The sequence below is a fragment of the Calonectris borealis genome, chromosome 2, assembly GCF_964195595.1.
Source record: "Calonectris borealis chromosome 2, bCalBor7.hap1.2, whole genome shotgun sequence".
NCBI classification, from domain to species: domain Eukaryota; kingdom Metazoa; phylum Chordata; class Aves; order Procellariiformes; family Procellariidae; genus Calonectris; species Calonectris borealis.
In genome coordinates, this window is record NC_134313.1 from 156,426,892 (window position 1) to 156,446,850 (window position 19,959).

At 40.7% G+C, this 19,959-nt stretch overlaps 1 protein-coding gene across 1 annotated transcript in view; it reads left to right on the top strand.

Moving 5' to 3' along the window:
• Positions 1 to 318: 318 nt before the first annotated feature.
• The window catches only part of CCNY (cyclin Y), a 126,875-nt gene continuing 107,234 nt past the window's right edge, over positions 319 to 19,959 (top strand). Inside the window, exon 1 of the mRNA XM_075144084.1 lies at positions 319 to 916. Coding sequence (XP_075000185.1) covers positions 763 to 916 — 154 coding nt within the window. The 5' untranslated portion in view covers positions 319 to 762. The remainder of the gene's footprint in view (positions 917 to 19,959) is intronic.

Consider the following 19,959-nt stretch of genomic DNA (forward strand, 5'->3'; position numbering starts at 1 on the left):
GCAACGCGCTTTGCTCCTGCACGATGTACGCACAGACCCACACGTCCGTAGGGTGACGGGGGACGCCCAGGGCAGGCGGGCTGGCCTCCCGCCGGCTGGCAGCGCGGCCGTGGCGGGCCGCACCCCCTCGGCGCCGCGGGCGGCCCACGGCCGGCGCGCTGGGAGCCCCCGGGGACCGCCGCTGAGGGCGGGCTCCGCCAGCAGCGCCGGGGGGTGCCGGGCGGCGGCCCCCCCCGCCGAGCCGGGCACCGCCGTCCCCCGGGAGCGGGCAGGGCTGCGGCCGCCGCTCCGGCAGCCCCCCTGGCGGGAGGCGTTGCCGCCCGCTTGAACCGGAACCGGTTAGCGGGGGCCGCCCGAGGCGGCTGCTGCTGCTGCTGCTGCTGCTGCGGCTGCCGCTGCCGCGGAGGCTGCGGCGCTGCCGCGTGGGTGCGTGCGTGGAGCGGGCCCGGCGGCTGCGCGGGGGCGGGGGAGGAGCGCGGCGGCCCCGCCGCCGGCGATGGGGCTGTGCTTCGGCGGGCCCTGCGCTGCCTGCCCGCGGAGGAGGGCTTAGCTGCCGCAGCCCACGCCGACGGGCCGCGCTGCGGGGCTGCCTCCGCGGATGAACCGCCGGGGGGATCCACCGGCGAGTGCAGCCGCAGGGCGCCGCAGCCGCCGCCTCTTCCCCCGCCGCTCCTCCTCGTCTCCGCCGCTGCCCATGGCTTCCCGCCGCCCCTGCTGACCGGCCGCCCCTCGCCTCCTGCCGAGCCGGGCCGGGCCGAGAAGATGGGGAACACCACCTCCTGCTGCGTCTCCTCCAGCCCCAAGCTGCGCAGGAATGCCCACTCCCGGCTGGAGTCCTACCGCCCCGAGGCCGAGCTGAGCCGGGAGGACACGGGCTGCAACCTGCAGCACATCAGCGACCGGGAGAACATCGACGGTGAGGGCGGGCGGCCGGCCCGGGGAGCCCCCGCTTCCCTTCCCTTCCCTCCCTTCCCCTCCCCTCCCTGCGGCGGGGCCACGGCTCTGCCCCGGGCGGCTCCCCCCGCGGGTGGGGCCAGGCTGGCCGGTCCCGCCGCCCTGCCCGGGCGCTGAGCCCGCTGCCGTGACACCGTGCCCCGACAGCCGGGCTTGGTCCCCGTGTCCGTCCCCGTGGGGCTCACGGGCTGTGGCGGTACATCTGGGCGGGGTTTAGCCTCCGGAGCGGCTCCTTTCCCCGGGGCGAGGCGTGCGGGAGCCTTCCAGCCGGGCTGGGTTGCATCCCCCGCCGCATCCGCTGGCCAGGTGCGGGTGCTTGGTCCCGGGTCTGCGCTGCCGAGACCCTTCTCCTTTCAGGGAGCGTGAGATGGCGTTATTGACAGCCGTCCACGCCGCGGAGGCCCGGTGACTCAAATCTCGGGGTTCGGTTATAGCCCAGGGAGCGTTCTTCCCAGGGCTGGGCAGTGCTGTGCCGAGCTAACGTCACCCGCCGGGTATGTCACCTGCCAGGCCTCTGCAGGGGTGCGGATTTAAAGGACAAACCCAGCCAGCAATAAAGGTGGGAGAAATGTTTCCCATGACAACCTTCTCTTCCAGTGACTTTTCCTTCCCCTGTTACTGTCACGATGAGGCACTGCTCTGTGAAATCCTGAATACCTCCTTTCCCTCTCCCTCTCTTTTTCTGCAGTGGTATTCAAAAAAGCCATGTTCCCGTTGGTTTAGTAATGACCGAAGGTGCTGCTGTTCTGGCTAACCAGAATACAGCTTAATTTTAAAGATGTGGTTTAATGTATACATGTAATTTAGTTTTTTATTAGCTGAAGTATTTAGTCCTAAAACTTCACTTGGTAAAAGGTCAGCTATCGCATGGATTAGTTTACATGAACTGCCTTTGATAGAAAGCCAGGGAGAGGGACTTTGGTGCACTTCAATTTGCCTTCCACATTTTTTTCGTAGCTTATTCGATTGTGATTTTATTAGAGAGTTGTATGTTAAGTCAGTTCTTGACACTGGCAAAGTTATGAAGCCCATAGAAACAGATAGGTTCCCTCTCTGGTTAAGATTATTTCTTTTAATGAGATACATTCTGGAAATATGGATGTTTTTCAGATGTGCAGCTGAAAAATTGGAGTGTAACAGGAGCAGTAAGTGGGAAAAAATACATAATGGTCTGTCTGAGAAAGCCAGGGAGATGAAAGAACCAATTGTTGATCTATGAATGAATAATTCTTCCAACACCAGTGTTGTCCAACATAGCAGCATGCAGCTCTCTCTGATGGTATGGACTTCTCCACCTATACCAACACAGTCTGCAGTAAAGTTTTTGGTCAGAGGTGTGCCGGTTTTGTGCCTTGTTCTTGATGTGTTTTTTTTCTGGATGGGAAGAAAGGCATAGGTGGAAATAGTAAGTGCATGTGCGCTTGTTAAAATATGCATGTAATGCGGATAACTTCCTGCATCTTAGCAGTTACTTGCAAAAAAAAAAAAAAATCTATCAGTTGTTTCATTTGTTGGATCAAGGCACATGTGTGTTCTGCCTCTTCTCCTTTAAACTGCAGCATGCTTCAAGTCTGTAGTTGTAACCTCCTATTAGAACACAGAAAATACCTTCTGTATTATTTATTTTTCAGTTTTGTTGGTTTTGATCTGGGACTATTGGTGCAATGTCGCATTTTCAAATGGGCAAGCTGTCTTTAGTTCTGAAAAAGAGCAAACAGTTTTGGGTTTCATTTTTGTGCCTTACTCTAGGCTTGCCCCTTTTCATGGATAGAGTCTGCGAAATAACTTTTCACTGAGGAGACTGAGGGACAATAAATATCTGTACACACAAAACAACTGGAGATGCTTTAGGTAAAACAGCTTTTTGAAGTGTGCTTTGTTGCAGGTCTGGTACCCGGGAGTCATATTCACTGAAGGTCTTTCGGTCAAAGATGATAGACTGATTACTAAATGTAATAAGATGATACTGTGTTTCTGAAATTTTATTTCCTATTAAACTAGCTATTATGTTTTTCATGTTAGATTGTTTGAAGTTGTATGGCATATAGATGTTTACAAATGAGATGCTGGGGTGGGGAAAAAACCTTCACAATAGAGAACTCTAATAATATTTTTATCATTTTACAATGATGCTCTTTACAATGAAAGAACAATAGTCTGGTTTCTGGTTATCTGTGGCATGAAAAGAAAATGCTGGATGTTGATTCCTTAGTATTCCTGCAAATCATAAAGTATTTCCAAGAGTTTCTCAAATTGGTAGTGTTGCCAAATGACAACATTTTTTTTTTAAAAAAAAAAAAAAGCAATGAGAAAGACTGATGCACTGGAAGGAAACTTTTTTGACACTTCAAATTTCTGTTTTTTGCTGTTCTTCAAGTGAGAGCCCTTCCATCTGGCTCAGTACATGTGGCGGTGACAGTCAGGCTCTTGAAGTGCAAATTTGTGTCCCTAGCAAGCGTTTACCTTGTGAGTGGTACTTCTGGGGACTGTAAAAAATCATGACGTGCAGTGTCTGAGTTAATATGTTTCATGTGGAAGTGGCCTTCATGCTCATATTCATGGAAATTCGTGAAACATTTTATTTTTTGGAGTGGGTAAAGCTGCTTGAATAAAACAAGAACTTTTAAAACAGCTGTGGGCTGTTTAAGCTTTTAAGAGAGATGAGTGTTTTTCACTGTTGCAGGCGCCATTTCTGGCAGTATGAGAAAGAGAAAGAAAAAGGTGGAGGGATGTCAAACCTTTAAGAGTGATTTAACTGGAAGTTTTAGTACTAGTGCAACTGTTTAAAGTTTGCCAGTCTTATATGCTTCATAAGGAACTATTCGTCAAATCTGCGTTCAAGATCATGCCTTTGAATTGTCTCCTATAATTCAAGTACAATACCCAATCCAGTAATAGTTTTTCAAAGAACAGTTGGAGGAATTCTACTTCAGTAGGAATGGGTTTTATAGTAAGATTTTACCTCTATGTCACTGGTACCTTGTCAGAAAATCTCAATTTCTGTAATATTTCACAACTGTTTATGAAGTAGTATCTGAAAGAGAAAGGAATTTTGAAAGAGATTTGATTAGGAGGAATTTATCAAATGACTTATTCTGGAGAATGATAATGATGAATTCATCTTTCTTCCTTTTTTTTCCCCACAAAATTTCTAAGAAGGTAACGGACCTCTATAAAAATCCACAGACGTGCAAAATTGCCTCTCTGAATATTGTGCAGTCACCAGAATGCTTTTTTTTTTTGCCTTTTTTTTTTTTTTTATTCGTACAGGCTGATGATAATGAAGAACACCTAACAGATTTTTACTTCTGGTTTTTTGGAGAAGAAGCAAGAGAATAATTGTAACGTACAGGGGTTACTGTCTGTTTTTGATGATTTGTTGCTAATGGGGAGCTTCAACATTTTTCAGTGCTTCACATTTAAAAATTTTCTTTGAGAAAATTATGGCAGCGGATTCAAGACTTGCAGATTCCTGGCTGTATCTGTTTGCTGTCAAGACATTTTTTTACAACATTGTTGTCATTTGTTAATGACCACAATAAGTAAAAGACCTTAATGATCAGATTCTGTATCTCATTTGCATATAAACTTTTGTCTGTGCAGGCTGTGTAAGCATCTTGGTGTATGCGTTGTTTAAATCGTGGCTAGCTGGACTGGCCGTAGTCTAGACTCCGCTTACTCTTTACGTCCGCACGTCACGCAGTCAGACCCACTGTTGGTTTAACTTGTGAAAAAGCAGCGTGTGCTGATGTGCTCAAATGCGATTTCTCTGTTTGAAGCATGATTTCTGTAGTAAGCTTTTCAAGTATGGAGCTGTAGGGAGGGGGCAAAGGGGATGTCTTACCACAAATATGATGGCATGAAGCAAAGCTGATACCCTATAATGAAATTGGCTGAAAGGCTGTTCCTGAAATAGAGACTAGATGGAGAGTTCCTAGGCTATTTGAAGGAAAGACAGTTCTTAATGATTAGCCCCTCCCCTGTCTCGTCCTTCCCTCTCTCTTCCCCATACCCAGCCCCCCAAAAATCTGATTTTTTTTTTCCCCCTCTTTGTAAACTCCTGCTAATGTCACTAGATCATTTTTCACTGCTAGTTCAGATAATGTCATCCTGTGCAACTGTGCATCACTGATAAACCTCTTCAGCCCTTTTCACCGTGGGCCAATCATGTTAATTTTTTACTGCATAATGCACAGGCTCCTAAGAATGGACTGGTTTTTAAAAGCCATTTATTTGTTCATTTACATATTTTTTCTCCACCTTCTTGAAACTGGCATATGGGAGTCTCTGAAATGAGATTAGTTAGTATTTGTATCACTATTTACTGGGTTTTATAAGCATTATGAGATTTTAGCAAAATACAGGAAAGTTTTAAAATATCTGCCCCATATACCTAATGAAATTTTGCTGGAAGGGAATACTGGTGTTTTCAAGAGCTAGGGCATGATGGGTTGCACGTTGTGAAGGAACTGACCTACATTCACAGAAGTCAAGACATAAGCACTTCAGAAGCAAATTAAAGATCTAATACGTTGCACACAGACATTCCTGCTAACACCTGGATCATAAAAGGATAGCCTTTCTTTTAATAAAAAAAAAAAAGAAAAGATTCTGTTTGGTTTACAGAAAAGTCTTTCAAAAATTTTCTTATTCCCTTAGCCAGAATTCCTGCACAGAGGTGATCTATATGCTTTTCAGTACTGTTGTTTGCATTACCTACCTAAGCATTTGTCAGAGGTCATGTATCAAGATACAACTGCAATCTTGTGCATTGAAAAATTAAAAATAGAGCCTGCTGTGACCTACATCGCTGAACTTAGTCCTATACTGCGTGCTGCTAGTGATGCATACCTCGCAGCTTTCTGTTTTCTTCCTCTGTCAGCTTCATCTGTTTATTGTGTGCTGTGCCCTGCTTCTCAAAGAGGCACCATCATGTTGTACAAAGCCTTCCTAAAACCTCACTTTCACATTGTATGTCAGTATTTTTTTATTTTTCATATTTAGATGCACGCATGCTAAGACTAATTGTATTTGAACTTCTTTCTAACCAATTTTATTAGTGCACTGCCATCTGATTAAGATTTTCTTTGAAAGTGAATTTTACACAAGATCAATAGTCTTGGCTCAGTAAATTGGTACTTGAAGCAGAATGACAAAAGCAATGTTTTTGTCACTGTGAGTGGGACTTTATTACTAGCTTTGTTGGTGTAAAAGTGTTGCAGAAAACTGTAATATTTGAATGCTAAGACAAGTTTATGGAGTAGAGCCAATCCTAAGATTAAAAGTGAATTGTCATCCACCTCGCATAACATTTCCCACACTCTTCACTGAGGTTCTTCGAGGGGAGGAGCGTCTGCACTGGTATCTCTGTCATATCCTTCTCTCTTTGTAAGAAGACTCAGCCTTCAACTACTCATTCATAATTTTCTTTAAAAGAAACAAACCCAGCTTTAGTTAAAAAAAATTGTATCTGGGTCTTTTTGCTTGCTTGTTTCTTTGTCTGCAAAATGATTCTTATACACCTGTGGCTGAGATCCAGAAGATACCAGATGGGAAGTGAAAAGATTTACTTTCAACAGTGTTGAAACCAATATAAGATTGTGTTGAAATTCTAAAAGCTTCTTTTCTTTGCTGAATTGGTATTTCACTAAGAGTGGGAATTGATGAGTTATTCCTGAATCCAGAAGTTGGATTGTAAGGAGACAAAACTATTACAGAAGATACAGAGGAAGTGGTAACTGCTCCAGGTTTTTGTAAAGCCAGGCTACCCAGAATGTCATGGTAAGGTGCACTGTTGCTAAATGAAGACGCGAGACTGATGGTACAGGAATCCTTTTCTAGATGTGGAGCAAAATTAGCGGATTGTTGACATGCTTAAAATTGTTTCTGGTATGCAGTTTATCCCTGCACATTAGTATTGTGGGAAACGGTACCTTTTTGTTGCTGGGTTGTTACTTGTGTTATGACATCTTACTGAACACTTCCAACTGATAAAGAAGCTTATTATCATCTTTGTTCCTGGAAAGAATGCATTGATTTCAGATATTTAAAGTAATACTGCATGAGAAAGAAGCTATGCTTGATCAGCAAAGGTGTTTTGAAATACTACGCTTTCTTGCTTCTATGCGAACTCTTGTAAGGAGGGGGTAATTTAGGAATTGTGAGTATATGTGAGGTTGTGTATGTGAAATGACGGGCACTAGTTATGCTTCTGTGCTTGTAGGGTTTTTTTTTTTAGTATTTATCAATAGTTCCATTTTATACCTAAATATACTGTGGTTTCTTTATCTTCTGACTTTCCTAAGGAAGGAGATTGCATTAATTGAAGATCCAAAGTTTGGGAATTGTAACTCATCCTGAACAAGGCAGGGCATGCTTCCCTGGTTTGGCTAAAAGAAACTTTCAGGCTGTGGTCAGTGAGTTTTACGAGCAGTAATTACATCTCTGAACTACTTTGTGAGCTGTGTTATTTTGTAAAATGATGCAAGTGATGTAAAGAACTTGAAGAAGGGCTTTCAGCATTTGCAATTAATTAGAGCCCTTGATTCCTAGGCCAATGTTCAGAGTTTTAAATCTCATTTGTTTTTCTAGCTTGAAAAAAAAGTTGTCTCTATGTTACACCATCATATATATAGTTTACATTCAGTAAGCTGTAGTATCTACTAATTTGGTGTGTAACCCCCACTTCCTCCTCCTCAAAGAATTCTGTAAAAATAACAGTGTGAAGTACAGGTTAGAAAAAGAAAAAGTTATGATTGAGAACATGCAGATAATCCTAATAGAAATTTTTATTTCTAGACGGTTGGTTGGTTTGTTTATTATAGGCTTGCAGTCTCCTGTGTGTCCGGGAGATAGTATCACAGCTGTTATGAATCAGGATCTTTATAATGTGTTCTGATACCTGTTTGTTTTGTTTTCTCTTCATTTTGGAGGACTTCAAAGGACTCATTTTGGTTTTATTAATTAAGTTTATGAAACTATATCACTGAAATCAACAGAGATAATATTCATAATGGTAAGTCCAGTTATTGCAGAATGTTTTGCCTAACCATTCAGTGCATTATTCTACCGTGTCTCTACTTAGAAAAAAAACACAGTTTCAGATCTTATTAGAAAGAATTTTATTTCTGGTTGCTAACACAGTTTCAACTACAGCTATAGGCACGATCTTAAATTTATTGTATCCCCAAACTCAGTAAAGACTGTTGAGGATGATCTTACTTTAATTTGAAATTCTCTGCCATTATCACTATTAAAATGGGGAATGTAATTAACCTCTTGACATAGTTGTTCAGATACATGGTTTGAAATTCTAGTGTTTTGAATATTAAATAGTAATCAATGATATATTTATTTGCATTTGGGATGAACGTTTCCTGAAAAGGGATTCTGAAATGAAGATACAGGAGCTTTCTTCTGATTAGCATTTTGGTATTTCTTGCTATGTGGTCATATGCAGTAGATTTGAAGTTCAGATGTTAAAATAAACATGAAGGTAGAATCCAGCATCACGAGTGAATGACAAGATCTTTTGCATGTGCCTGTACTATAAGCTATGCGTCAGTCCCTCCTGCTGCTCCCTAGGAACGCGTAGCTCTCGGTGGCACTTCGTTCTCGAAGCTTTTTGTTGTGACTGCTCCTACCTGGCAGAAATCCAGATGCGTTTTATTCAGTCAGTCAGTGGAGGTGTGAAGAGTTTGGAAATGCGATTGTATTTCAAACCATGCTTCCTGCAGCTAAATGTCCTCCTTCCTTTTAGGATAATTCATTTGGGATGATGTGTCTCGTACACTGCATTGACAATATACAGTTATCCTCTCTGTGTCAGACATAGAAAGAAAGAAATCGGAGTCATAATTTTACTGAGGGATATGTGTGCTTTTTTTAGGATTTAGGTAGGAGAAGGATTCCTATAACTGAGGTGGTCCTGGAGATCCAGATTGTGATAAAAATAATAGGCAGGAGGAGAGCTCTAACGGGTTGTTTTGTGGATCAGTACTGCCTTGGAAAGCTAAAGCAAACAAAAAAAAAAAATCATTTAAAATTCTGTATATATACAGTGATGTAAATTCTACATCTAGTAACTTGTTTCCCCTTGGCAAAATGGATATTTAGGTGAAACGGGCATTGACAAGTTAAATTTAACTGGAAATGAATGTTTTGTGAAAAGTAAGCTCTCGACCTCCAGTCACGTTTTTTTTTAAAAATACTATAATAAACAGTTATTTTTATTACAAGTATTTGAATCACAGTTTATGCAATCCAAACACTGAAGCTTTATGTTACTACATGAGAACCTGAACTTAATTTGAACAACTGCTCTTATATTTTCACATATCTGGTTGTGTGAGGTTTTATTTTTCTTTTCTTTTTCTCCTTACTGTATGCTTTAATTTTTGAATTTAAATTTGCAGTTCAACAGCAGTGAAGTTATGCATGGATGTGGGTAGAAAAGGAGAAGAGATCTTAAGAGAGCACATCAGTGGTTCTTTTGTCACCGATTTTTTGTGGATTATCTCAAAATAGGTTCGTATGGATATTGATGTGTTTGTTACTTTAGAAAAATATGCGTATTACTGCTGGCTTATACACAGTGGTTATTCAAGTGAAGTACGGTACTTTTTGAGATTGTGACTTCTGCCAAACATCGTATACTAAGAGAAGATAGTTGCTCGCTGTGGGCAAGCCACTGCGTGATGGAACTGGCGCGTGCAGCGAGGTCCTGGGACGCCGCTGATGTCTTCATTTCCTTCTGTTCCTGGTGGCCGAGGTTAGCTGAGGGCCTCTTCTGTTACTGGGTTGCTGGATAACTGTGTGATGCAAACCCAGCACGGCATTTGTCCTTGGGGATATTTATGAGCTTCAGGAAGCTCCAGAAGTGAAGGCTGGACCTCCTGGTGTTGTTGGGAATACAGACTAGGGTTAGGTAGCAGACTCTCCCCCCGAGTTTTTTTTTCTTGTGTGTGTTCTTGAATGAAATTTTTGTCCCTAAGATTTTATATTTAACAAATGTTTTGGAAAATAGCATTTTTTAAAGTAAAATGTTATTCTTTCTTTTTTATCATGTTGCTAGTATAATGTTAAAACTAGCTTTGAGCTGAAAGATAAATATGTGTCTTTTTGATCACTGCCCTTCTCCATCCTTGTAGCTTTAGCAAGATTGTCTGATTTTTCTCTCCTTCCCCCTCCCCTTTTTTTGTGTGTATCTCTGTCATAGTCTGCCTTACTTGCCTCCTGCCTCTGCTTCTCAGCCCAACCTTTTTCTACCTGCAACATACAGAAGTTCCTGTCTCTGATCTCATCACCCTTTATATTCGCTGTGCTTTTTGAGCGATGAGAAGTACACAATACATACAGTGCGTTCTAGAGCAGGGTCTGTGTGATGACTCCAGGGTGGCATCACAGCTTTCAATGTTGATTTCAAAACCCTGTTTTAGATTACATCATGTTTGCATTTCAACATTTGCTGCCCATTCCTAGTTTCCTACCTCTCTGCATGTTTTACAGTCAAACAAATAAAATAATCCTTGTTCTCTCAGATCTGTGTGACAGTTATCCACATATTGGTAAGATTTCTGTATTTCCCGCCTGTATCTTTGGACTTTTAAGTAGCATTGAATGTGTTGTTTGATCTCTATAATTTTCTTTATGACTTTTGGAAACGTGTGCTTTATGATGAATTTATGTCCTGGATTACAGTTTGAGATTACAAGTAAACCGCAGTGTATGAGTTATAATTCTTTAAATAGGTTCTGAGGCTGTGTAGGTTTTTTCTTTTTAAAGAGTAGTGGAATGCATATACACTGCTTTCTTCTAAATAAAAATCTGAAAAGAGATTTAGTTAGTAGCAGCATTAAGATTTGCAATTCACGGAAGGAATTTCTTGGTAATTGCCAAGAGCAATCTCTGTAATTGATGCTCTGCCCATGCTTCAGTGTGTCCAGCTGTATGTAAATCTTCTCTGACTACATATTTTTGCATTTCTTTCTTCATGTAAATGAGGAATCTCCTTGGTTTCTATTTGGGGACTCAAATCTGATTAACTTGGCATCGCCTAACTGAAAGGCAGGATCTGTTGCTGAAAAAGGCTTTCCCTTGTGTGGAGGGAGCGGGAACGTGGGACTTGTGAGCTCAGAGGCGGCTGGTGGGGCTGGCGACCGGCCCGTCACCGGCTGGCACCCGGGGGTTAGCGGGGCGAGAGGGGCGGCTGCGCTGTCCTGTTGGGTTGCTGGGGTCCGGCTGCACGTTCAGCCAGCCCTGTCCTGCCGGGGAATGGTGGGACCAAGAGGGAGTTTTGTGGCCCGCTTGTGGCCCTTGTCTGGTCCTCTTCCTTCCCTTGGTTTTGTTGGTCTGTGGCTCTTGTCTATGTGAAGGTTTTAGTTCGTGGCCCTGTAGGCCAGAAAGGCTCTCCAGCCCTGTTGTCTACTTCTCTTAAAAAGCGTTTTTAAGAGAAAGCTGCCCAGAGGAGAAGGACCTGGGGGTGCTGGTTGACAGCGGCTGAACATGAGCCGGCAGTGTGCCCAGGTGGCCAAGAAGGCCAATGGCATCCTGGCCTGTATCAGAAATAGTGTGGCCAGCAGGAGCAGGGAGGTGATCGTGCCCCTGTACTCGGCACTGGTGAGGCCGCACCTCGAATCCTGTGTTCAGTTCTGGGCCCCTCACTACAAGAAGGACATGGAGGTGCTGGAGCGTGTCCAGAGGAGGGCAACAAAGCTGGTGAAGGGCCTGGAGCACAAGTCTTGTGAGGAGTGGCTGAGGGAACTGGGGTTGTTTAGTCTGGAGAAGAGGAGGCTGAGGGGAGACCTCATTGCGCTCTACAACTACCTGAAAGGAGGTTGTAGTGAGGTGGGTGTTGGTCTCTTCTCCCAAGTAACAAGTGATAGGATGAGAGGAAATGGCCTCAAGTTGCGCCAAGGGAGGTTTAGATTGGACATTAGGAGAAATTTCTTTACTGAAAGAGTGGTCAGGCCTTGGAACAGGCTGCCCAGGGAAGTGGTGGAGTCACCATCCCTGGAAGTATTTAAAAGACGTGTAGATGAGGCGCTTAGGGACATGGTGTAGTGGGTATGGTGGTGTTGGGTTGATGGTTGGACTCGATGATCTTAGAGGTCTTTTCCAACCTTAATGATTCTATGATTCTATGATTCTGTTTTGCAGAAAGTTGCTTAAATGATCATGAGAGCTTCCTGTGCTCTACTTGCGGCCCATGCCACTGTATCCATCCACAAGCAGCTCCTTCAGTCTAATCAAGCTGTGCTCATCAAACCTGTAGGGAACGTCACATGTTAAGTCAGCACACTGCTAGATACTGCTGTAGCTGTATGACTTGACTTGTCTTATTTATGTGACAAAAATTAGTGGAGGCACCTAGATCTCAAGAGAATGTGCTGACCTGCTTGAGCCAATGTCAGTTCTTACATGGGGATTTTAATTCTGTTTTTCATCAAGGCAAAATAGTTTTGATGCAGGTATACCAGAAATAAGCTGTTAAAGGTAACCTATCAAATCTGTATGTAACCTTTATAACTCCTGATATAACCGCTCGGTATATAATTAAGTATTGTGAAGCTTCAGTTCAGCAGTGTGTGTAAACTGTTTACTCAAGTCCATTGCTAGCTGTAAAGCGCTTGTATTTGCAATGATATTAAAGCATCTGAACTTGTTCTTATCTTGCAGTTGTCCTATGATAAGTTTGCTAAACAGGGCCTGTGTGAGAACAACGCTTGTTAAAATAATTGAGAACATGGAGCTTGCTCTTGCAAGATGCTTAGCATTCAGTTGTCTGTTCAGCAAAGCACTTGTTGAGAGAGGATATTGCATCTGATTTATAAACAGTCCTATTAACTTCCTATTGCTTGCTGCTTGCTACAGTTCTCTTTCCTCGAGTAACTCAGGTGCTTTTTTTATGTGTTAGAAAATAATGGGGAAAGTATGTGCTGATAAAGTTTTATTGTTGATGTCTTCTAGAGAGTTGGTAATATCTAGCTGCAATCTGGAAAATAATTTGACCCAGGGGCCTGTTTGATCTCTGGAAAGATCACTGCAGCATCTTTCAAGTAAGAGTCTGACAATATTTACTTACGTTTGGAGAAAAACCTAAGACTTGGTTCAAGAAAGCAGTTTTGCGTCATTGCTAAATGGCATTACTTCTGTCTATCTTGCTGTCTGGGTCTGGTTGTTTCTTTGTTCACCCACTATATTTTCATTGGATCCTTCTCTTCTCTTTTGTATTCTGTTTATCCCTTTGTGGCAGGGTTTATTGTTTTGCAACAAGCAAGCTTTCTTATCCTATCAGGCTGAAGTTATTATCCAGGATTGGGTCATGATAGCATTTTTTGATCCCATAAATAAACTTGTGTTTATTTTCTTAATGGAGCTTAAAACAGATGGGAGGAAAAAGTTTTCCTATGATAATATATAGCAGTTATGCCCAGGCACATGCCTATGTAACTGAAATAAATAGCTAATACATTGGTAGTTACCATTAATTATTTCCATTAGCTTCATTCCTTTGATTAAAAGGGATCATTATCATCTCCATGGTGGTACGTTGACCTAGTAAATAATGGAGAATCAGAAATTACTTGCAGATGAAGGTTGTTGTGATGAACAACACTCCTTATGTATTCATGCCTGTGCTTATTAATATAATGTATTAATAATGGGTGACTTACTGTGTTTTCAAGCTCAGACAGCAGTGAAGAAACGTTCTTAGCTTTCTGTTTACCAGAAAGATGGAATTAAACAAAAAGGATTGATGAGATTTACGAAGAAAGCTGAAGGCGATTTGGATATTAAATAATCTTGCAAATACTGTGCCTGACTCTGGGGAGAAGAATTTATTTTTAAGTTCGTATATGTCCTCTTCCCCTTAATAGAAATTCTTGTGTTTCCCCGTTATAAAAGATTTTTAAGACAGTATCTTGATGCCGCAAGCTAGCATTAAAAATAACAGTAGGCATCTTTCAAGCAAAGCAATCTCCATGTCAACAAGTAATATTTGCGAGAGAATTAAAAGCCCTTGAAACACATTAGAAGACATATGGTGAATGGGTAGGGAAATACTGTTTTATTCATTGGTACTACAGACTGTAGTAGGAATTTCAGCGTCCCTAAATTGCTTGCTTAAATATCCTTCTTTCAGCTCTAAAACTCACTTAGGGTTACATTCTAATCTGTTGTAAATAAGCTTAACTGAACTCAGTGGAACTACATTTAAGAAGATTTATCTTTTAATTTTCCAAGGTGATGAATCGAGGCAGTTCTTGAAGTCAAAACCAAGTTTTGGGAGTTCCTTCAGGCTGTGTCAGTTTTCTGAGGACTATAGGAAAAGCAATGGAGAGGTTTTCTGCCAGTTTAGACCAAATAAAAAGTTGATCTAGTTCTTGTAGTAAAATTACTTCCTTGAAGTTAAAATAATGCTGTAAGATTTATGGAATGGATTTGGTTTTAGTTGTGGGGTGGTGGTGGTTTTTTGTGTGTGTGTGTATGTGTATATACATTTTTATGTACGTATATATAAAAAAACCCACAACTAAAACCTTTCTGAGTTTAGAAGAAAGAAAACCAGGGGTTCTGTGTGAATGTAGAAACCATTGGGGCATAGGTTTCTGCCAGGAACATGTAAATCAAATAGAGCTGATAACAGTCAAAGACTTATTTTGCTAATTTCTTCACGCGTCTGTACACTGTACAATAGGTCTTCTTGACTTTAATTGTTTGTTCTAAAAAAGAAAAAAAAAAGGTGAAAAATAACCTTCCTGTTTGCAGTCAGAAACTAGATATCCTTCTGGGTTCATGGCTCACATAGGAATTTTTCATTCTCACCACTCCTGGCTGAAAACTGTGCTTACTGTTCAGGTGAAGGATGTGTACTTGCAGGGTGAACGGCATGTGTATGCTTGTTAGGGTAGTTGGTTGGATCGTATGTAAGAGAAGATCAGCAACTTTGCTCTCCTGTGGAAGATGAATTTAGCACTAAATGATACATTTGACTTGCTATTTTCTTTCTGAATGAAGTTCATCAGTGTCTCTACTTAGAGCTTAATTTGTAGTTGCTTTGATAGTAGTTACAACCTTGAGCTATGGAAATCCTTTCTCACCTTTTCAACTCCCTTGCGGGTTTTAGCAAAGGACAGATTTTTTTTCCTGTCTCAAATACATTCTCTGTGAAAGTGTATTTAAAAGGTGGCTGACCAACTGCTCTTCTGTCTCCCTCTCTTCCTTCAGACTAAGGGTCTGTTACTGCCTACGTTATTTTCCGATGAGTATTTGCTATGTATATAGTATGCTAAGGTATTCACTATATAAGACTGACTTTCATAAAGGCAAACCACTTGATTACTCTGTAAGGTTAAAAAATAAATGGAAAATAAGCCTTTACTAAATGTTACCTCCTTGCAAAAAGTGCCTTGCATACTTATCTTCAAGTGTTGTATTAGCACGTAGCAGAGAATTTGGGAAATCACCCACTTGGTCAAGCCAATGTCTCTGACAGCAGTGGCTGCTCAGAGAATGTGCATAGAAACATCTGCACTGTGCTATGTTAGATGAAGAGCCTTACAGAACTGAAGAATAGCTGTAAACGTGTGAAAGATGGAGACAAGAAATAGAACTGTCTTTGGATGTGACCTCATTTTTAAAGGAAAGATAATACTAGCCTTAAAAAAAAAAAATTTACATTGCTTGTTTATAAACCTCTGTATTAGATTTGGATTGCTTCTAGTACAGAAAAGTAAGTTTGTCTGTGGGATTGCTTGGGAGTGCGCTCCTGTATTTCCCAGGCAGAAGGGCACATGCTAGAGTCCTACAGAAATATACTGGTACGTGAGCAGCAGACATCCTTAGATATTTGACACTTTAATTTTTATGGGCCTAGGCTACATTAAGGGTTTATGAGCACACTGTGCCAAGTTTTCGGAGTCCACTAGAATGTTGAGAAAATACCAATAAGTTTTTGTTTGCTTACTTTTTTTCTTAACAAAAAACGTAATTCTGAAAGACAATTATTACATACTGATAAGTTTTATAAGGATGTGCAAATCAGGTTAGATTTTGAATGTGAAATACTATTTTAGTGTTTATGCAGTAAAATTGCATGCCCTTAGAGACTGATGTTTGCTGTTAGCCTTAAAGGGAAGGGCAAGGGGTTGACTTTATCAGAGTCAGCTATGGAAACGGCATAGGCTTTCCAAAACTAAGTTATTAGTTTACTTCAGTCCTGGCCTCCTAATTTCTGAGGGAGCTGTAGGTCAGCCTTATGGTGTCTATAGTTCTTAACTTTTTTTCTTTAGAATGCTGGGGATGATTTGGGTGTTACATGGCCTATAAATCCTGTTTGGTGGGAATGCAGTAAAACCATCAGCTGTACTTCATAGTCTGGGTTTTCCTTGCCTAATAGTAGTGTGCAAAGGGGAAAAGAAACTGGAAACATGAAACTTCTGTTAACAGTTACATTTTTGCTGCTCTGTGTATTGGAGAGCTTTGTTAGCACACTGAGAAGAAAACTGGGTTTATCTTGGGAAATGCATTACTACTGGATAAAAGGAAATGTTTGCTTCTAGAAGAGGTGTCTTTAGAATATACTGCACTTGATTATATAGGCAGCTTTAGTAATTGCAAAAATTACATACTTGAAAGGTAAGTAAAGTTCAGAGGTTAAGCTAAAGTTGAGGACTAGCCACATAGTGAAATTAGATGTGCATATCAAATCTGATGGTGCCTTAAACAATATATTAGGGGAAAAAAATTTCTAACATTCTCCCCCCACCCTCCCCACCCCATACTGCACTTATTCACATGATAGTTATTCAAGGAGGAAGAAATATTGCAATTTGAGACCGCAGTCAAGTGTTCATGCATTTGTGGCGTTATTGTTTCGGTTTCCTTTCATTTTCAATGAATAGAAGAACGTTTTCAAAGATTGCATTTCACAAAAGATTAGTGTTCAGAATATTCAGTTTAGGATAGTCAACAGGTGACATTCTAGACCATAATTTTTATGTATTTATCTAAAGCCTGTCCAGAACACTGATTAAGAAAATACTTTTACTTTCACCTTTTACCCCAGCTATTTTGGGCTAGTTAAAAAAAAGAAAAGATTTAATTTCTGTACATGTCTCTCTGCATATCTTGATTTAAAGTCTAATGAGGAAACCAAGTGATCAAACCTACAATACTTTTGAAACTGCCCCTTATCCAGCTCAAATTCTGAAGTTTGAAATCTTGTCCGTTTTTAATATAGCTTCTATCATCACTTTAAAGCCCTCCCCAGTCATTTCTGAAATTGCAGGAAAATCTCTACATTGTCTGATGCTACTTTACAAAGTCTGGATATGAAATAGACAGAAGGCGATAGTATCTGTCATCTCTCTGTTATTGCTTGCTGTTACCTACTTCTAGCCACTGCCTGGGACTTCACTGGTGTCTCAGAGGCTCCTTTCTGCTTGTTTCCTGAAAGTAAAAGTTCTATACACAGGTCATAAACAACCCTTTGGCGATCTGCAGTTTCTTGTATCTAAAGATAAGAGAAAACCAGCTGATAAGTACCTCCAGTGCAAGTGTACAGTGTGACATGGAATATTATATGCAAAATGGGCATTTTAGCAGAGTATCCCTGCCCAGTGGTGTTCTCTCAGTTGCATTCTGTATCTTACATTAATTAGACATGTTCAGCAGCGGTAGCTGAGTCAGGGACAAGGTACAGCAAACACATGTTGTGTTTCTGCTCGGAGGTGGCTATATTTAATTGGCAGATGAACACTCAGAGTCCACTATCATCTTTAATCCTGCTGGAAATCCTGGAAATTGTTCAGTGATGGGCACTGAAACTCCAGCTAGGCAGATGGAAAGACAGCAGAAGGCTTTTAGATTTAACAAAATGAAAGCTTTTGCTTTGGCATTTACCATCTCAGTTCTTTCTTCTGTTTTAACTTTGTCATTAGGGAGTGGAAGAATGTTGCTCTAATTGAAGAAAAATAATTACAAGCAGGTGTTAATATTGTTAATTCTGGTTTGTGTTTATCCTTTCAACTGTATCTGCTAACCAAGATACATAAGCATTTTCTTTGTGAGGCTGCTCTTCTGTCATTTTGATAAGATTAAGTTAGCTCTTAGACTATTAATAAGTAACTCCAGTTTTATATGTGTTGCCATTGAAATATTCTTTATGCATTCATTACAGATTTTCATGCTTAAAAGAAGACTTTGTTATTCACGAACACTGCTTATTTTCTGATTCAGTTGGACTTTCTTACCTCATGCTGATTGATGCATAGAAATCCCTATAGACTACTGAAGAATTGTCTGCTTGCTAGATGACTGTTCTTGTTTTTTCCCTGTTCTGAATAGTCAAATATTCTGGTTTTGAAATTAATATATTTTGAGAAGCTTCTCATTACAATTGAAATCCTACCAATTTACTTCCAACATTTTCCATTTCAAGTGATCCTTTATAGTCCTCTTGATTATTTTCTGCTCTTCTCTTTTCTCTGTTGCTATGTGAAAAATGTCCTTTTGCATAGGGTAAATTCACTGTTTGCTGATATGCTCAGCTATGTTACAATATGCTCATTCTTAATTTTTTTAAAATTTGAATAATCCTTCTATTAACAATGACAATTCCCACATGTACCTATTTGCATATATATAGGTATACTTAAAATCATGGAGAATGGTTTGGGGCTTCTGATTGTTTATACACTGCAGAATATTGAGAACTGTAGGATACGTGCAAAGCACAGCAGAGTCGTACAGAAGCCAAAAATACTGTTGTGGAGATTCTAAGCAAATATAGTCTCTGTCCCTCCCTCTCTTCCCCTTCCTCTTACCCATTGCTTATTAAATGTTTGATATAGAAAGTTAACATTGATAAATATTTACAAAATAGATGCATGCCTTGAAATGTAAGCATGCTAGAAAGTGAGATGAATAATGTTTAAATGTCATGTTAAGAAACTGATCCAAGCTAACAAATATGTATTTTTAATTTTGATTAAAGAATTGATGCTTAATCATGCAAATTAACTTTTTTACAGCTGTGAATCTGCTATTTTCATTATCATAATTTTGATATGATTAGTTATCAGAAATTAAAACTTTTAAAAATAGTTTCATTGTATTTCCAGTTTCAAATGGGGACTTCTCAAACAGGAAAGGCCAGGTACCTGTGCCATTTGTAACAAGTGCTGAATCAGAGTAATGGAGGTCTCCTTTTTTCAAATAGAGTTTTCTCATTTTCTTCTGTTGTGCTTCTCAGTTTGTAAAGTAGACACCCACAGAGAGGAATCAAAAATCTCCCTGTAAGGAGTGTGACTTAGTATATCAGCGAGAACAATACATGTCTGTATTATTGTCAGAAGTTGGAGAGGACCTGCTGTCTTAAGAGACATGCTTATTATTCAGTAATTAAGTAACTTGCTGGGATGGCACTGTGAAATTAAGATACAGGAACTCAATCTTTAAAACCTCTGTTATTAGCATTTAAGCATGTGAAGGATTTGACTGGGTTATTTTCCTGTCCCCTTTGAAGAAAGCAAATGATTCAGTAGGCTTCAAGCATATAATTGAATGGCCTTCTTTCCTTGGAATTTCAGATATGTTATTTTTAGGGAAACACCAAATCACATCTGTATGCCTTAGCATTTAAGTGTTTAAAATACTACTTTTGTATTGATTAACAATATTGCAGGAAAGTATTTTTTCCATCACAAAGAAATGGAGTTTCTCTTTTAAAGGCTGCTTTAGCCTGTTGCTTGATGCTGTAATGCAGAGATTGTTCATTTCCTAGCAAAACTGAAGTCAGAACAGAATTGCAAGTGTGCTGAGAGCAGAAAAGCTTCAGGTTAACCCTGGTCTCCTTGGGCACATTGATCCCTTGGAAGGAATATCTTTGTGTGTTTTGTCTGGCTCTAATCTTTGCTTCTGCAGTGGAGAAACTTAACCCCTGAGTAATAAAGTTCTTTAACAGATTATTTTCCTTCACTAAATTAATTTATTTACAGACTT